The sequence below is a fragment of the Medicago truncatula genome, chromosome 3 (assembly GCF_003473485.1).
Source record: "Medicago truncatula cultivar Jemalong A17 chromosome 3, MtrunA17r5.0-ANR, whole genome shotgun sequence".
Classification (NCBI taxonomy): domain Eukaryota; kingdom Viridiplantae; phylum Streptophyta; class Magnoliopsida; order Fabales; family Fabaceae; genus Medicago; species Medicago truncatula.
This window is the reverse complement of record NC_053044.1, coordinates 35,189,529-35,206,384: the sequence shown is the minus strand read 5'-3', so window position 1 is coordinate 35,206,384 and position 16,856 is coordinate 35,189,529. Positions and strand designations below refer to the sequence as shown.

Below are 16,856 nucleotides of genomic sequence, written 5' to 3'. Positions count from 1 at the left end.
GGCAAAGGGAATCTCCTTTAAAGGTGACGATGTTTGGTTGCGATTATTATGAAACAACATTCCTATTAGAGATGACTTGTTGTGGCGATGAGTATTAGCGTAAAATAATATTCTTTGTTCTGGTGGGTGTGACATTAAGGGGAATGTCAATCATTTTTTTCTTACTTGCTCGTCCTTCGGTGGTCTTTGGCACTTCAATGATTAAAAATGAATTATGTTTGTCCTTACAGTATTGTTGAGCATGTTAGTCAACTTGGTAACTTACGAAGGTTTTTGAAGAAATTCTAGTATACTTTTCATCTAACCTACGGTGTGGATTATTTGAAAGGAGAGAAACTCTTAAAGTTTCCAACTTAAACAAATTTCAATTCAACAATTTGTCGATAAAGCAAAGATATTAACCTCTTCATGGTTGAAAGTGAAAATCACAGTTTTGTCTTTTGATCTTCAACTATGGTGGCATAGCCCAATTGTTTGTATGAGTTTTGTTAATCATCGTGAACTTTTTTGTTTTCTGCTCGACTTTCAAGATAATTGTACTTTGATACTTTTTAGAGTCGTTTCGAAGTACTCACCTTGCGTTGGTTTTGACACTTTGCTAGATTAATATATTTTATTTTGGTGTTTTAAAAAAAAAAGGAAAATTAAATTTGATGATTTTATGTTTATTTCTTCGAAATTCATTTATAAATTCCAGTAATTCATGTTTTTTGAAATCTATAACATAGAAATCAATATTAATTATAAATTAGGGTTGGCAAAAAAAATCTAAGAGATCAAGGCAACCCAATTAAACTCAAGGGAAGACCAAACACCAAAATATTGGGATTAGATGAACTCAAAGCCGTTTTTGAAAACCCAATACAACAGGAAGACATGTTATCCACTGCTGAAGGAGTTTAACCTTTATAATAGATCTCTTGGATACTTACTACACTATTGAACGGTGTGGGACTAACCTTTGCAACTAATGTCAAAATCCAAAACACAATGAGACACATCTTATTTCTTAGAGCAACATTTCATAATCAAACAAAACACACTTTTGGTACAAACAACATATTCATCCACCAATAATTATTATCACCCTTAGATATTCGTGTAAATACCATAATGCAAACAAAAAAAATCAATAAAATAAACAGTATATGGCACTACTACATACAAACTCTTGCGTTATAATGTAATGACTGTACAAAATATATAGCAGAGGATACACAAAATTCAGATGAACTCAAAGCGCATGAGAAGCTTTACATTGTTGTATTTATCTCCTTTGCGGGAATGTAATGGAATTGCTCGAATTCCGCTTCTTAGTTCCCACACAGGCAAGCATGTTTGTCCACCAAAATCATCCTTCTCAGACATGTCATACTCATGAACTTCTATGCGAAGCAGTGCCAGCTCCGGAACGGAAAGCGGGAATTCAAATACCTCATTCCAAGAAGGCAACCAACTATCCTCTATTGACTTTGTTTTTTTCATAACAGTGTCAAAAGGGACTCCAGCGATTCCAACCTGCATAAGAGTTTATCAAATAGAGTAGAAATGATAGAAGCACTGAAGGGAAGTTATCACTTATTATATTCATATCTATTAGACTGCAAGGAAGCATTAGAAAAATATATGGATGCTATAACTGGAACATAACTGTTTGGATAAAGCTTAATTAAGTACTTATAACATAAGCATTTAACATATATGTGCTTCTGTATAGATTATTTCAATAACAAAGGATAAAACAAAGTAAAATTCTTTGCTTATAAGCTGTTTTCTTAACCTATCTTAGAGAGCTTTTGGAATTAAGCTGAAAACAGCTCATGGGCATGTCATAAGTTGTTTTTATAAGCTTTCACAAACAGACTCACAAGTTCTTATGTCGGTAGATAAGTTCAAATAAACTAATTTATAACATAAGCATTAATTAAGTACTTATAACATAAGCATTTAACATATATGTGCTTCTGTATAGATTATTTCAATAACAAAGGATAAAACAAAGTAAAATTCTTTGCTTATAAGCTGTTTTCTTAACCTATCTTAGAGAGCTTTTGGAATTAAGCTGAAAACAGCTCATGGGCATGTCATAAGTTGTTTTTATAAGCTTTCACAAACAGACTCACAAGTTCTTATGTCGGTAGATAAGTTCAAATAAACTAATTTATACAGGCCCATAAATTATCTTAAGTCTTAGCATACCCTTGCATAGAAGTCTGGAGGTGAGAACTGATCAAAATGTGTATGCTTGAAATCATAATACCATCCTTCTCCCATGTATACAGTCACCTAATTAAGAGTAAGAAAAGCATGACCTTTGTAAGAATCAAGTCTAAAGACACTTGAATAATGGACATGTCACATATCCCTTGTAAAAGTCACTACTCAAATCTAAAAGCCGTAAAGGCCTCACCTTCAAAGTAGTTTTCGATGGCAAATTAGCTTTAGGATCGAAAATCTCATTATTGGGACCAGTTTTTAATAGAAAATCTGGTTTTTTAACAAAACCGCATCCTCCATTGGCTTTAAACATTCCTTGCATCAACCAAAGAGATCTCCCATAACCCTGCCAAAGAACCACCCACGACAAAAAAAAAATTAATGGAAATCTTTCATGATCTCAATATCATAAGTAAATAATAGATGTCTTAACAATGTCTTGATACAGCTGAAAGGAAGTATTAATCAATTCTCACATCCTCACCACAGTGAAAGTCAAGACAAAAGCACGAAATAAACAATGATTATAAATCATCCTTAAAAATTATTGCCCCAAATTTTCAATCAGTAGCCGTGCTAGACCTCACAGGTTTCTTGTTATATATTGAAGCTTGCTAAAAAAACAGTACCTGCATGTTAAATGCAACCATCTGAGCTCCATGCATCCACCCAATTAATGGATTATAATTTGATGAGGTAATGCGTGTACCTTTCGGATACACTCGCAATATATTCTGCTGAGTGAACCTGTCAACAATCAGAGGTCAATAACTCACATTTCATTTGGAAATAAAGAACACATCCTGCAATGTGTTTGTTCCAAAACTAATTGAATATAAATGTTCAATATGTGTTTCAATTTTAAACGAATGAAAAAACCATTCGATATGCCATCTAAAAAACAGTGTACTGAGAAGACAGTCGGTGAAACCGTTGTCAAGGACCAATATTTATCTCATATTTCTTTAATCCAGTAACAATAAAAGGATCGAATCAAGAGCCAATGCAACAGGTAAAATTATACTATATTTTCATTACAAAGACTGATAGAAAGTTCAATATCATACTAATACCTGACAATTTCTTTTCCGTATGTTTCAGCAGCCTTTTCAAGCTGTGACTCACTTAAACTTAGACGTCTCACTTTATCAGGCTCCACTTTGAGACATTCCACTATTCCACCTTTAGGCTTCCCAGCATGTATAGCAATTAAGCGTCTGTAGTCATCTGATGTATTTTGCCGTGACGCTTCATCGGAATCTTCCTCCTCCTTAAGATCATCTTCATCGATACCACTGTTTTGCTGAAGATAGAAAGCAATAAAAATGAACCAACCAATCTCACATACAAAATTAAATGTCCTTGAAATTTATATACAACATTGAGCAAGTATCAGACCTTGTAATCAGCTATAGTACCGCCTCTTAAACTTGGGACTTCTTTGCCCCAAGCTTCTTCATCACCTAAAGGCTTTCCCTTCTGTGATTCCTCCTTTTCCTTTTCTTCTTTAGCTTCAAGGTACTCCTTAGGTGGCTTGGTTGATATGATAATCCTTTTTTTAAGTGAATCAGGTGAAGGAAATTCCTTCAAGGTTTCTGAGGTAGGACAAAACAGTATGTCTCCAAATGTTTGAGTAACCATCTAAAAATTGAACAGGACTATCAACTGTCAGCTAATATAATTTGTTGTGTTCAATTATTGAACAAAAACAACGTTCAACAATAAATCATAGTATAAATTCCAAGTAACTAACCTGAGCCACTTTGGCCTGAAGATCAGGAGTAAGATGGTCTTCTAAGGTTATTACAACCGGATATTCAGACGCAACGAAGGCATACTCCTTAATAGACATCAAACATTTGATAAGTGCCACAGGAGTCGTCAATGTCCTGTAAGATTGCATCATTTTGTTGCCATTAGTAAAATACATGGATGAATCTTCGTCAAATTGTTGGAGATATAATTCAAACGGTAAACTTACATTCCATGAAGGACATCAACATCATCCTTGGAGTCATTAGGCCATATATCCAATTCAATCACCCTAACACCTCTCTGAAGTGCTTTGATGATGGGGGCATCACTGCAGTCACTACTAAGCTGATTTCCAGTTAGATATGAATTATGACCAGTGAATATGTAATAATGTGACAATGGTAAACTCATATCTTGGTGCACCTGAAATCTCACAAAGAAACAGCATTAAGTAAACAAACACCATTGTCACACCAACATAGTTCATAAAAATTACATACAATATAATATCAATAATTCAACACCTATGTGCATGTTTGGATCTGTGGTGACAAAAATTGATTTTAGTGTTTTGTTTCACTTTTAGATGCCTAATAAGTGCTTTTCAAGTGCCAAAAGCAACTCTAACTATAAATTATGTTTGGCATTTTTTGATAAATCAATTTCGAGGACTAAAAGCAATTATACTCGAAGCTACTATTTGTAGCTTTTGATTCTAGAATTGATTCTAACACACAAATTTATAATTCAACTCACTTTTACATGAATGTATCCAAACACAAACCACTTTATCAGCAACTCACTTTTAGTCCTAATCAATTTTACAAAATCAATTCTTGTCAAAGCAGAACCAAACATACACTAAAGTGAGTTGAACAACAACTTTCCTAGCTTCAAGTTAGAATCATTTCTAAAGTCAAAATCAATTATACCAAAGAGAAACCAAACACGTCAAAATCACTTTTATACGTCTAAAAATCAATTTTGTCTGCTCCAAACATAAAACCAAACATAGACTAATGAAGTTATTTCCAGTTATAGAAGTTCATGATGATAACCCAATATTATCATGAGTAACACAATCTACCATTTATAAATTTAATTTAATAGCCAACAAGGTTAATTAATAACTTAAATGATTGAAAGCAAATCAATAACACCAAAAAGAAACTGAACAACTATAAATTCAACTAAAATTAACCAAAAAAACACAATAAAAAAAAAAGTAAAAGAAAAAAAGGATTACCCCAGTGGAAGGTAAAAGAGGAGGATTAGTATCACCGAAGAGAAACTTGAAGAAACTTTCAAGATTAAGACCTTTACGATGAAAGATACTCAAATGTTTATGACCATCAATGATTGCTTGTGTTTCTTCTTCTGTGATCTTCTCTTCTTTCTGCACCTCAATCAGAAAGCTTCTCAGGTGGGATGCTGTCATGATCCCGCCTTCATCGGAGTAACGATGGTAAAGCTCTTTTATTTCCGGCGGTGCCTCTGATACGCCGAGTTTAAACCGGCGCCGGCAGCAGAAACATACGCTGTATGTTTGTTTTTTCGGTTTAGAAGACATTTTTTTGTTTCTCACAGAAACACTACTTTCTCTGTGTTGTGTTTTTAAGATATAAGATAAGAATAACTGATTAACTAACTACCAATAAGCGCGTGGTGTTCGTGTAATCGTGTTTTGGTGAGTACGTGTGAGTTCTGTGTTTAGAGGATAATCTTTTTATTTTTGTTAATTAATCGGATATGAAGGGGAATGGAATGGATACGTTTCTTGTTTTGTTGGCAAACAATCAATGAAAGTAAGAAAAAGAGACAGGTAAGTACAAGAAAATTCTGAAGAAATAATGTTGTTGGGACCAGGTTGGGTCCAACGTTGCGACCTATATTTTATAATTCAATGAAAATGTTGTGGCACCCGTGGATTGAATGAAGTAACATGTCATGTCATGAGTTGTTTTTGTTTGGATTGGATCTAGAATAGAACTAGATATTTTTTAAGGAAAACTCTATCATAAAATCATAAGAATGATTTTCTGGTGACGTTAAACGGATCAAAACCCCCCTTTTTTAAACTAATTTTCCTTGAAAAACAAATTGAATAATGAAATTTCTAAAAAAATCATCACATCCTCCTCCATATTGCTTTTCGCTTTCAACATTCAATCATAGATTCTCATTTGTGCACTACGATTGAAACTCCCTTTAATATTTTGTATGTGGATTGATTTATAATAAGATATATCCTCCGGTTACAAATATAAGCAAAAAATCTTGTTTTAGATTTATTCAATAAACGATGTATGTGGTCTTTATTGTAGACAACATACATCATATATTGAATGAATCTAAAATATGAATTTTTGCTTATATTTGTGATCGAATTGTAAAGTTTAGTCTTAGAGTGGTCCATCAACAGGACACTAGTTAACATGACATCAAAAATTATACTATTGATTAAACAAAATAACTTTTTCAAAAAAGTCAGTTTTTTGACTGCACCGTTGAAGCCTCATTTTTAATGGCAAAGATTAATACACTAATTAGGTACTTATTGTATTGTCCTATATCCATGACCATGTGTATGCTACAAAACGTGCTTCCAAATCCTCCGTTAATATGTATGATTGCTGCTTTTGTACGTGGCCGCATCAAATGGAATTGATTTAAGTATATAATTAATTTTGGGTTGACAAAAATTGATTTTGTAATATTATTTGTGATTAAAATAATTCTGATTAAACATGAGTTGAATTTTAAATTTATATATGAAAATTAATTCAAGAATTAAAAGCTACAAAATCTAATTTTAAATATTATTGATTTTTGCGGCAAAATCAATTTTACTCGAAAGCATTCAAACATATTAGAATCAGTTATACACCTTTTGAATTAATTTTGGGACATCTAAAAGGAAAACTAAACATACACTAAGCATGGTTGGATTTTATATGAATTTGAACAAATCATCATGAACCAAAGTAAATTTGTATAGTGTATGTTTCAACAAAATTACACGTGATCATGATTTCGTCAAACTCATCATGATTTAGAACATGTATAATTTAAATGATAGTCAAAAAAGTACTATTCATCAACGAATTTTGGTCTAACAAAAAGGATTTCACTCATACAACGTGATAAATCAATATTTGAATATATACCGAGAGAAATGACTATATTTAGCACCGATGGTGATAGTGTATCGAACAAAAATAATAAAACTAAAGGAAAAAAAAAGTACTATACCAGTACCATTTAACATTTTTGTTGTATTAATCTTTTCATATGAAAATTATTGTACTAAATTAAGTATGAAATATTATGCTCAACGACAATGTTGGACCCACCGACATCCATGCACCAGTTTCCTTTCCTTATTTAGAGGGTATGGCATCACATTCGAACCTATATATAATGGCTTTCTGGTCTCAGGTCTAGCATCAATGAGCACCTTATTAAAAAACTTGTATGCTAATAATTATTGGTTTAAATGTGTCATTGGTCCCTGCACTTTCATCAGATTTTGACATTGGTTCCTGTACTTTATAAAAATATTGGTATTGGTATTGGTCTCTCTGTTAACTTTCTGTTAAAAAAAAAACACAAAACTAACGGAGTACCACGTGGCCCAATCATTTCACACCACGTGGCACCAATATCAATATTTTTACAAAGTGCAGGGACCAATACCAATATTTTTACAAAGTGCAGGGACCAATTCCAAACAAAAAAAAGTGTATGGATCAATGTCAAAATCTGATGAAAGTGCAAGGACTAAAGGCATATTTAAGCCATAATCATTTTAAAATCTTGGTACTTTGTTTTTTTTGCCTGGAGACGAATTGACAATTACCATTTGTTACCATCTGAAATCTATTATGTTTGAATTCCGATAAAAGAGTTCAGCCTAACAATATCGGTATTTGTTAATTGAGTTGGGTTTTATGGACAAAATTGGTAGTTCTTAATTAAAGTTGTTTTGTACTTTTGTTATTAATATATAGATATAGATTGAGCAGAAATGATAACATTAACACAGTAATGAAAGCCCACAAATACTATTTTCAAGCAGCTCAACATATAAAGATAAATATCATTATGCTCCTAAACAAAAAGATCTTATAATATAGATACTTAGATTAACCATATTACAACATTTTCAAAGTTTCTAGTTGGAATCCAAGTAAAAGCTTGACAGAGTTATATTTCTTTCCCTTTCTGTCACACAAAGCAACAGACCGAAATCCATGTCTTAGCTCTGATACTGGCAAACAAGTCTGTCCAGCAAAATCATCTTTTGTCTGATCTTTATCCTTTACTTCGATCCGGAGCAACGCGAGCTCCGGAACTGTCAAACGGAACTCAAACTCTTCGTCCCAAATGGGATTCCAATTGTCCATCTTTACACTTGTTTTCTTCTTGGCACAATCAGCTCTCACTCCAGCAATAGAAACCTGTCACATAGTTTTGTATATGATCAGACAGTAACATAAGCACACATGATCTTCCAAATGAATTTACAGTACTGTAACTTTTCAATGTGTCACATATTAAATCTCTTTCATGATTATGGTATATTAAGGGGTTAAAGATTCATGTAGTCTGCTATCAAATTGGTGAATTTTAATCTTAATGTGGTATAATGAGTCCATGTCAAATTCTAGTTTGATTTATCTCTCTTTGTAATTGAGTTTGAGTAGTTTTTTTATTACCTTTGTGTAAAAGTCTGGTGGAGAGAATCGATCGAAGTGCGTTGGACTAAAATCTGAACTCCAACCAACTCCTTTATATACTTTTACCTGTTGTTGAACATGAAAAATATTCATATGTAATGAAACGAATTATTTTCTTTTAGTAAAGTGCTTAAAGGTACACTCACTTTTAATATCTGCTTCGCTGGCAACTTTCTTTTAGGATCAAAAGCCTCATTATTTGCAACTTCTTGAATTAGAAATTCAGGTTTTTTCACATAACCACACCCTCCATTCGCTTTGAACATCCCTTGCATCAACCGGAGTGGTTTGCCATGCCCCTGTCATAGAAATAAAAAAATCAGTCCCTTAGAGTAAGACAGACCATGCAATATGTCGATGTCCAAAAATCATGGTTAAATAGGTTTGGTGGATGGTTAACCAAGTATTTGAACTGTATTAACCATGTAAATTGTAATCGAAACTTGCTATCAAAATTTGGGTTAACATATCACTAATCAAATACCAAATATACAAAAAACACAATTCCAACCTGCATATTGCATGCAACCATCTGAGCTCCATACATCCACCCTAAAAGTGGCCTAAAATTTGAGGATCGGACACGTTCTCCTTTAGGATAAATTCTGAGGATATTTTTCTGTGTGAACCTGAAAAGCATATACATGTGAATTAAGATGGTAGGTTTTATTCAGCATGTCGTAGGTGTTGTCATACGGTAGAAATGCTAATTGTCAAGTAAGTTTGATAGGCACCTAATTAGGTCAGGCCCATGAGATTTAGAAGCAGTTTTGAGTTTCTTCTCACTCAAACTTAGCCTTCTGACTTTACCACCATCAACTTTTAGTATATCCTTCATGTTACCTTCTGATTTTCCACCATGAATTGCAATCAAATGTTTGTATTGAAGTGCAACTTGCTGGTTTGATTTGAAAGCATTTGTATTTATATCTTCCTTGTCTTCATCATTTACACTCTGCCATCCATAAAATGAGAAATATTTAAATACACGGTTATCAAATCGAGATTCATATTGTGAATCTGAAAAACTTATTTTCTAAATTGCAAACTGAATCTTATTATTAATGGTAAAATGCATTGCTAATATGAGTCACATCACATTGCTAATATGATAACCATGCCATAACGCAAAATAATTCACATTTTGTTTTCCTTTTTTGAAGAATGAAAAGATGGAATATATGATTCCCTCACCTTTTCTTCAGTTTTCAGTTTAACCATAGAATCTTGCAATTCCCATGATTCGTCTTCAGATGATTCACATCCATTTAACACCTGATTGCTGACACTATCAGATTGATTATATTCTTTTGGTGATTTAGTTGATATAAGTACCATATTTTTGAGTGATGCTGGCGAGGGAAATTCTGTTAAACAATCTGTCCCAGGACGATAAAGCATATTTCCAAATATTTGAATTGCTATCTGCATAGAAAAAATCATGATCACCCTTTAGATTCGTAGAGTTGACGTTTTAGATTGAAGACATGTATGTTGTTCGACACGTGATGATGTCTAACAACGACACATATATTACATTCAATCACTACTATTTTCTTAAATTATTATTGGTGTCTATATATCAGTGTTGTGTCAAGAGTTTGTGTCATGTATCTGTGCTTTATCGGTTGAAACTTGAAAGTGATTGTTGACAAAAATAAAAATGCTTACTTTTGCAAAGTTATACTGAAGCTTTGGTGTTAGGTGGTCTTCTAAAGTTAGAATCACTGGAAAATCAGATTTAACAAAAGCATATTCTTTTATGGCTTCCAAACATTTGGTTAGTGCAACTGGAGTGGTGAGAGTCCTGCATTGATTTCAAGAATTAAGACCATAAGATACAAGAAAACAATCATCCAACTTTATGGTGCATTATATTTTTCTAGCGGTCTAATAGTACATACTTTCCATGAACTACTTTAATACCACCATCTTTAGTTGAAGATGGCCATAAATCAAGTTCAATTACTCGTACACCTTGTTTCAAAGCCTCTATAATTGGTTTATCACTGCTCTCACTAGTAAATTGATTTCCAGTAAGGTAGGAATTGTGTCCTGTATACATGAAATAATGTGACAAAGGAGCTTCCATATCATGATGTACCTGCAATGAGATACATAAATTGTTTTTCATATTATTAGTCAGGACTAAAAGTTAAGCTGTTAGATTTTTAATAAAATTTGACATTCTCCTCCTCATCATTTTAACAATTTTTAACCTCCATTGAGAATTTACATACTCAATAAAAATAATCTAGTTTTGTATTAAGAAGAATATCTACACGCCAAGAGTTTTCATTGGAGGACAAAACAAAATATTACGAAATTATAGTAAAATATATAAGACATTTAAAATAAGAAAAAGTCTTAGTTGTTTGTTATAAAAACAAAATAAAAAACTCTTGGCTCTTTCGTGATACTAAATTTATCTTTTACTATATTAATACTAAAATTTTCAACAATTTCTCTCTTGAAGCATATATAATTATGTTTAAATTTTAAAAATTGTAATCCTTATGTTTTTTTAAATATAAAAAAATATTAGTCTAACTTGTCTCTCTTATTTAATTTTTCTTAAATTATATTTTAAAAAATTTATACACAAGCTACTTACTGTTTTGAACACAGATTCACAGTAAGTGAAAGACTTTTTTTTTTAAGAAATAAGTGAAAGACTTTTAAGAGGTGCTATTGGAAAACCTACAAAATACTACACAATAAATGTAGGATTACATTAATATTTACGTGAGAGAAATATAAAGAATAAAATAAATTTGGGCACTTTCTAATATTTATATTTTCTTATGCACCTCGATTTATAGTTTTCTATTTGTTTTTGAAATTTTAAAAATAAATATATTTACTTCTTTGAAAAACAAAACAGTCAAAACATGAAAAGTCAACAAAATATAAAAATAGATTAAAAGAAGATCACAAAAAAATTGAATAACATATAGTCAAAACCAGGAAAAGAAAATTAATTTTAGTAGGGAAAAATATATCTTTTAAGTCAAGTAGGAAAAAAAGTATACTAAAATTTGATTAATCAATAGATATAGAAAGAAAGATGTGTACCCAAAAATATATAAAATAAAGAAGTGCTGTATTTAATCATTGTTCCAAGTCATCAACTGTTTGGCTACCAATGAATGTTGAGTTTCTCAGCTTGTTTTTTACTTGTATGGTCAAGGAAAAAATTAATTCTTTTCTTTTTTCATCTTTTTACAATTATGTAAATGTGTTTAAATAGTGTGACCAAATTAATAGTTGTGACCATACAAGATTTACAAGATTTCCTCCACGATCATCAGATTTGGCAAATAAAAATATATACTAACCAGAAAGTGCAGGCCACATTGCTCAAATGGTTTTTTATTTATAAACTCAACCTAAAGACTAAATTTTTTATCAAAAAAGCAAAAGTAGAAACTACAATGAACAACAATAAAACACATTAGCATAATTTTTCTGCCTCAAACTTTCAATAAACAGACATAGGAAGTGCATACCTCATCTTTTAAGGGACCATTGAAATCATCAACAAGCAGAAAATTTATGAAGTCATCCAAACTGAGTCCAACAATACTGCTAGTTTCAGTGTTAGAACTTTCCATTTTCAAAACCTTTTCAATGATTGGCTCCAAATCCAATAAGGTGCAATTTTGCTCTCCTTGATACTCCACCATGAATCTAAGTAGTTGTTCCTTTGACATGTGATTCTCACCATTTGCAAACTTGGAAAAAGCTTCCTTAAGATCAAAAAGCGGCTCTTCCTTATCAACTTTACCTTTTTTGGTCAAAAATTTTACTACTATCTTGAAGATCTTTGTTTTCATTCTCACCTTTCGTCTGTTTTGATAATAGAAATGAGTGAAAAATGATCTTGGTTTTCAATGGCTAACACCTAATAAAGTGTTGTTCTATGTGCTAGTTCTTGATTGAATAATACTTAACACACATATTTATACATGAGATCAAGGCCAAAGAAAACAAAGTAAAATCTTAGTTCACACACAACAAATGTTTTTTTTTTCTTCTTTTCTAGTGGTTAGGGAATTGAAGAAAAAAAAATGTAGTCATGAAGACCTCAATATAAAATGTACTAATGTATAGTTGACAATTACTGGGAAAATTGTTATTTTAACACAAGCCTCATGCATTTTATATGACTGGCCAAACAAAAAATGTTAGTTATGTTAAATTTCTTGAGAACAACGATATTAATAAAATAAAATAAAATACAATACACATTGCTGCCAGGTAACTTCTAGTAGTGTGAATTATTTATTTTCACATTGAGAATGTATCATGTGGAAAGGGTGGGGATGGGATCGTGAAAATAAATAAACAATGTAAGTAGCAAGTCAATGGTCGTGGGAAACCAAATGATCAATCCAAACGTTTTCACAGCGATGTAGCTACTGCTAGTGGTGGGGCGATGAGGTCATCCCTCCGCAACACCGTTCCACCACATCGAAGTAACCGTTAACATCCTTTTTTTCGGTAGTCGCCATCTTTTCCGTCATGTCGTCACCTGCATTTTCTCTCTTTTGGGTTGTACAATCAAACACGAGTAACCCTCCCCCCTACTGCGTATTCATGGAGTGTTTTGTTTGTTTGTTTTGTCTCGTCCGACTCATCTTGAGTTAACGCTGATGCAAGTGGTGGTTTGTGTTAGTAACATAAGGTGACGATTGTTGGTTTTTTGAGGTAACGATGATGTGGGTGCTTATAGGTGTTGGCTACGTAAGGTTTTTGTTGTTGGGTTGGGAGTTGGAACGTAAATGGTGTCTTTTTTGTATGGTGGTGATATTTTGGTGTTGATGATTAGAAGCTTGTGAGTTGGTTTTGTTTTTGGCGATTTTTTTTGTTTTTCCGTTTGTGATGCCTTGTGGTGGTTTCCATGGTGGTGTTGGTATTGGGTCTTTTGTGGTGGTGCTCGTGGTGGCTGGTGTTGGTTTTCGTAGTGATGCTCGTGGTGGCTGGTGCTGATTTTTGGTGAGGATTAATGGTGGTTTTTGTGGTGGTTAATGGTAGTTTTGTGTGGTGGTGGTGCTGCTGGTTTTTGTGGTGGTTATGTTTTTTGTGGGTTTTCTTCTATGAGTTTGTTGTTAATGGGGTTTTCAAATACTTAGGTGGTGATTTTACCTGTGCTTAACTACGCTTTAACTGCGCTCAACTGCAGAAGAGAAGCAGAGTGCGGTTACACGGGTTTTTGGTAGGATTCATGGTTATTTTGGATGGGTTTTGCAACAGTTTGACACAAGACTTGTTTATGTTATTGCTTAGGCATTTAGACTTTGGTTTTTGGAGATTACTTTTTGGTTATGGCATATTGTTTTTATTGATTTGGGGGGTCCTTAGTGAAGGGTGTTTTTGGTTTGTTTGTAGAAGTTTGTATTTGATGTATGAGTGTTTATTTGGGTGTTCCACATATAAAATAACAGAAGTTTATATCTGCTTCTCAAATAACTCTAGCACGGTAAATAACAGAAGATCATGTGACATCTAAAATGACACATATTAGTGTTATATGTGTTTATTAGACAAATATTGAAGAGTATCGGTGTGATACTATCGTTGATTGAATGAAGAATTGATCTTCTTTTTTTGTCAGATAGTCTAGTGGCTAGAATTCACCTTATAAGATGAATAAGTGGGGTGTTCGAGGTTCGAACCCCGGCTCCTGCATATAATAATGCATTATCCTACCGACTAAGTTATCCTACCGACTGAGTTATACTCACGGGACAATATGGTGATCATTCTACCGCTATATTGATGTAAAACTTCTTGTCTGAAATAAAATGTGTCATTTACATATTCAAAATATGTTCAAATTAAACATGTGATTGAGATAGATAAAAAGAAAAATAAAAAATTGTGTGCAACGACGTGGTTTCTCCTGTAATATATGAACTCGAATCATTATGTTTCTTGTTACCTAGTGTTTCTAGTATACCAAATTCTAGAGCCAAATTCTTCCCTATGTCATATACCAAATTAATCAAACAATAGACTCAAGAGAATTTCTCCAGCCACAAACACAAATGGTTTCAATTTTTTTTTTTTAAATCTTTAGATTTTTTCTAACAATTTTTTAAAGGCTCTTTTTTTTTTGGATAGTCGACAAACACAAAAAGTTTTAGATTTTTTAAAAGAATCTCTCAAATAAATCTCTATATTTTTCCAACCCAAAATCCAATTCTCACTAGTAGGGATTTTTATAAGTTATAATAGATTTATTTTTTCTTTGATGAAAGCAGTTATAATATAATATAATCTAATACAGTGAAAAAATTGTGGATGAATATTTGAAAGTAAAAGTTTTAAAGAGAAATAAATATTTATTAAATTGTTTGATTGATGTCAAGATGAGACGAAATTGAAATACAATCTCAAGGCTAAAAGGGTAAAATGACATACCCTAAAACTAGATAACTAAATCCAAATTGACCGACTTATTCATTATCGTTACACTCGCTCATAGCGTTTTGTTCTCAGAGTTGATTTTCTTCTTCGTTTTCTATCCCCATTCTCCCTCGTTCTTTCTTCACTCGTCCTGCACTTTGGAATTGAATTTGGTTCTTGTTATTCTCAGACGTCAAAAAATGCAACATTCTCTTCCTACTTCCTCGGAAGCCGGAGTTCGTCCAGCACCAGCACCTGCTGTCACTGCTGATACTGTCGCTGGTGATCCTTATTATTACTATTTATTTATGCAGTTTAACATATGTTCAATAATATTATTATATATTCTTGTACAAATTTAATTATACTAAGGATTGTTTCTCTACTTGTCTATTAGATACAAATACGAGTACATTCAAAGATGAAATTGTTATGGTGAAAGACTTTAGCTGTGATAGGGTTCTTACCAAAGAGGAGAAAAAACTTAAGGCCATTGAGGACAAGTTTGTTTATTTTGATGATATTGAAGATGAAGAGTGTCCTACTTTAGTGGAGGATCGTGGACACAGAAGTATTTCCGAGCTGGGTACCATTGTAGACGTATTCAAATTTCATATGCCTCAACTAGCTATTTCCTGTTTCCTTTATTTCCTTTTATGATGTTCATGTTATAATCGTAAACTTTTTTTTCTTCTTTTTCGTAACCTTGAACAGATTTTCGATGCCAAATATTTGGCCGATACTAAAAATGGCAGACCTATGCCCGGTGTGCCCGTTTTGGATTTCAAAACGGATCGTCCCTTGGTTGATATGCTAACCAAATGTGCAAAGTTGGCAATAGATGATTACAATTTAAAGATGAAGACAAACTACCGATTTGTCGATTTTGAGATGGCTGTTTGGCAACTGGTTAATGGAGTCTTTTACCATATTACCTTTAGAGCCAGGAATGCTGAGAAGGAATGTCAAACTTTTCAAGCCACATTGTTTGCTAATAGATTGATGAGAGAGGTTGTGGAATTCAGAATGAAAGGGAGCAATACTTGGTAATTCTTTTTTTCTTTCTTATTTTGCAATTTATTTTACTTACATAGCAATGGTTTGTCATTTTGCAATACTTGGTAATCTCTAGATTGTTTGTCATTTTTCCAATATGTTTCTCTGCATCTGAAATTACTTACATAGCAATGGTTTCCAACCCCCCTGCAATATGTTTAGCCTCATTTTTTTGTAGGTTGTCAATTAGGCCTTCTATATGATTTACCGTATATTCCCATTTGGTTCTTGTTTACATAATTATGGGTCTTTTGATTGCTTGTTTTGTTCAGGTATGATGGCACTCTCAGCGAGCTCATAGATTAGGTTTTGGATCTCGTGCAATCCAATCCTCTTGTCTTTTATTTTATCTTCTATTATGCTATGCTAAGCTGCACATGTGCTCGTTCGTTACATCATTTAAGAAGTTCTTCTAGCTGTTCATATTGGACATACTATGCATTTGGTGATTGTTATTGGTGAATGTTTTTATTGTGCCAAGTAATTCGTAATTCGTGATAATTATATATAGTTGATTTCTTAAAGCTTGGATTATGAATGTCCACCGTAGTATATATAATATAGAGGTACTAAATTCAACCATGTGATATGTTTTGGGTGTTTTTAATTTTCGCTGAGAATTCCCCAACATCTTTTGATTTCTTTTGATTCCCTAAAACTTCGTAACTACTAGGAAAA

General features: G+C 32.7%; 3 protein-coding genes across 4 annotated transcripts; 1 reads left to right on the top strand and 2 right to left on the bottom strand.

Moving 5' to 3' along the window:
* Positions 1-979: 979 nt before the first annotated feature.
* On the bottom strand, positions 980-5,731 carry LOC11411269 (phosphoinositide phospholipase C 2). 2 transcript variants are annotated; one of them, XM_003600856.4, is made up of 9 exons: positions 5,219-5,730; positions 4,199-4,395; positions 3,971-4,106; positions 3,616-3,858; positions 3,291-3,520; positions 2,847-2,964; positions 2,411-2,563; positions 2,200-2,286; positions 980-1,518 (listed from the first exon to the last, which is right to left on the bottom strand). In XM_003600856.4, the coding sequence occupies exons 1-9, from the start codon at positions 5,540-5,542 to the stop codon at positions 1,225-1,227; spliced, it is 1,782 nt and encodes a 593-aa protein (XP_003600904.1). In that variant the 5' UTR covers positions 5,543-5,730; the 3' UTR covers positions 980-1,224. The 2 variants fall into 2 exon arrangements, with proteins under 2 accessions (XP_003600904.1, XP_024634997.1); XM_024779229.2 differs by lacking the exon at positions 980-1,518 and adding an exon at positions 1,572-1,906 and having other exon boundaries at positions 2,162-2,286; positions 5,219-5,731.
* A 2,285-nt stretch (positions 5,732-8,016) lies between these two features.
* LOC11410352 (phosphoinositide phospholipase C 6) lies at positions 8,017-12,760 on the bottom strand. The gene is made up of 9 exons (XM_003600855.4): positions 12,221-12,760; positions 10,616-10,815; positions 10,383-10,518; positions 9,906-10,136; positions 9,446-9,666; positions 9,223-9,340; positions 8,858-9,010; positions 8,691-8,777; positions 8,017-8,432 (listed from the first exon to the last, which is right to left on the bottom strand). The coding sequence occupies exons 1-9, from the start codon at positions 12,545-12,547 to the stop codon at positions 8,127-8,129; spliced, it is 1,779 nt and encodes a 592-aa protein (XP_003600903.1). The 5' UTR covers positions 12,548-12,760; the 3' UTR covers positions 8,017-8,126.
* Positions 12,761-15,415: 2,655 nt separating this feature from the next.
* Positions 15,416-16,529, top strand: LOC112419870 (uncharacterized). Its single transcript, XM_024777919.2, has 3 exons — positions 15,416-15,722; positions 15,837-16,168; positions 16,451-16,529. Exons 1-3 carry the CDS (start codon positions 15,555-15,557, stop codon positions 16,482-16,484), a joined length of 534 nt encoding a protein of 177 aa, XP_024633687.2. The 5' UTR covers positions 15,416-15,554; the 3' UTR covers positions 16,485-16,529.
* Positions 16,530-16,856: the final 327 nt, after the last annotated feature.

Coding starts and splice junctions, on each gene's coding strand:
- LOC112419870 (XM_024777919.2), top strand. CDS start 15,555: ATGGTGAAAGACTTTAGCTGTGATAGGGTTCTTACCAAAGAGGAGAAA. Junction 15,723..15,836: donor AGCTGGGTACCATTGTAGAC/GTATTCAAATTT, acceptor AACCTTGAACAG/ATTTTCGATGCCAAATATTT. Junction 16,169..16,450: donor ATGAAAGGGAGCAATACTTG/GTAATTCTTTTT, acceptor TGTTTTGTTCAG/GTATGATGGCACTCTCAGCG.
- LOC11411269 (XM_003600856.4), bottom strand. CDS start 5,542: ATGTCTTCTAAACCGAAAAAACAAACATACAGCGTATGTTTCTGCTGC. Junction 3,859..3,970: donor TTCAGGCCAAAGTGGCTCAG/GTTAGTTACTTG, acceptor TTCAATTTTTAG/ATGGTTACTCAAACATTTGG. Junction 3,521..3,615: donor GTACTATAGCTGATTACAAG/GTCTGATACTTG, acceptor TTCTATCTTCAG/CAAAACAGTGGTATCGATGA.
- LOC11410352 (XM_003600855.4), bottom strand. CDS start 12,547: ATGAAAACAAAGATCTTCAAGATAGTAGTAAAATTTTTGACCAAAAAA. Junction 9,667..9,905: donor AACTGAAAACTGAAGAAAAG/GTGAGGGAATCA, acceptor TATGGATGGCAG/AGTGTAAATGATGAAGACAA. Junction 8,433..8,690: donor CACCAGACTTTTACACAAAG/GTAATAAAAAAA, acceptor ACTATGTGACAG/GTTTCTATTGCTGGAGTGAG.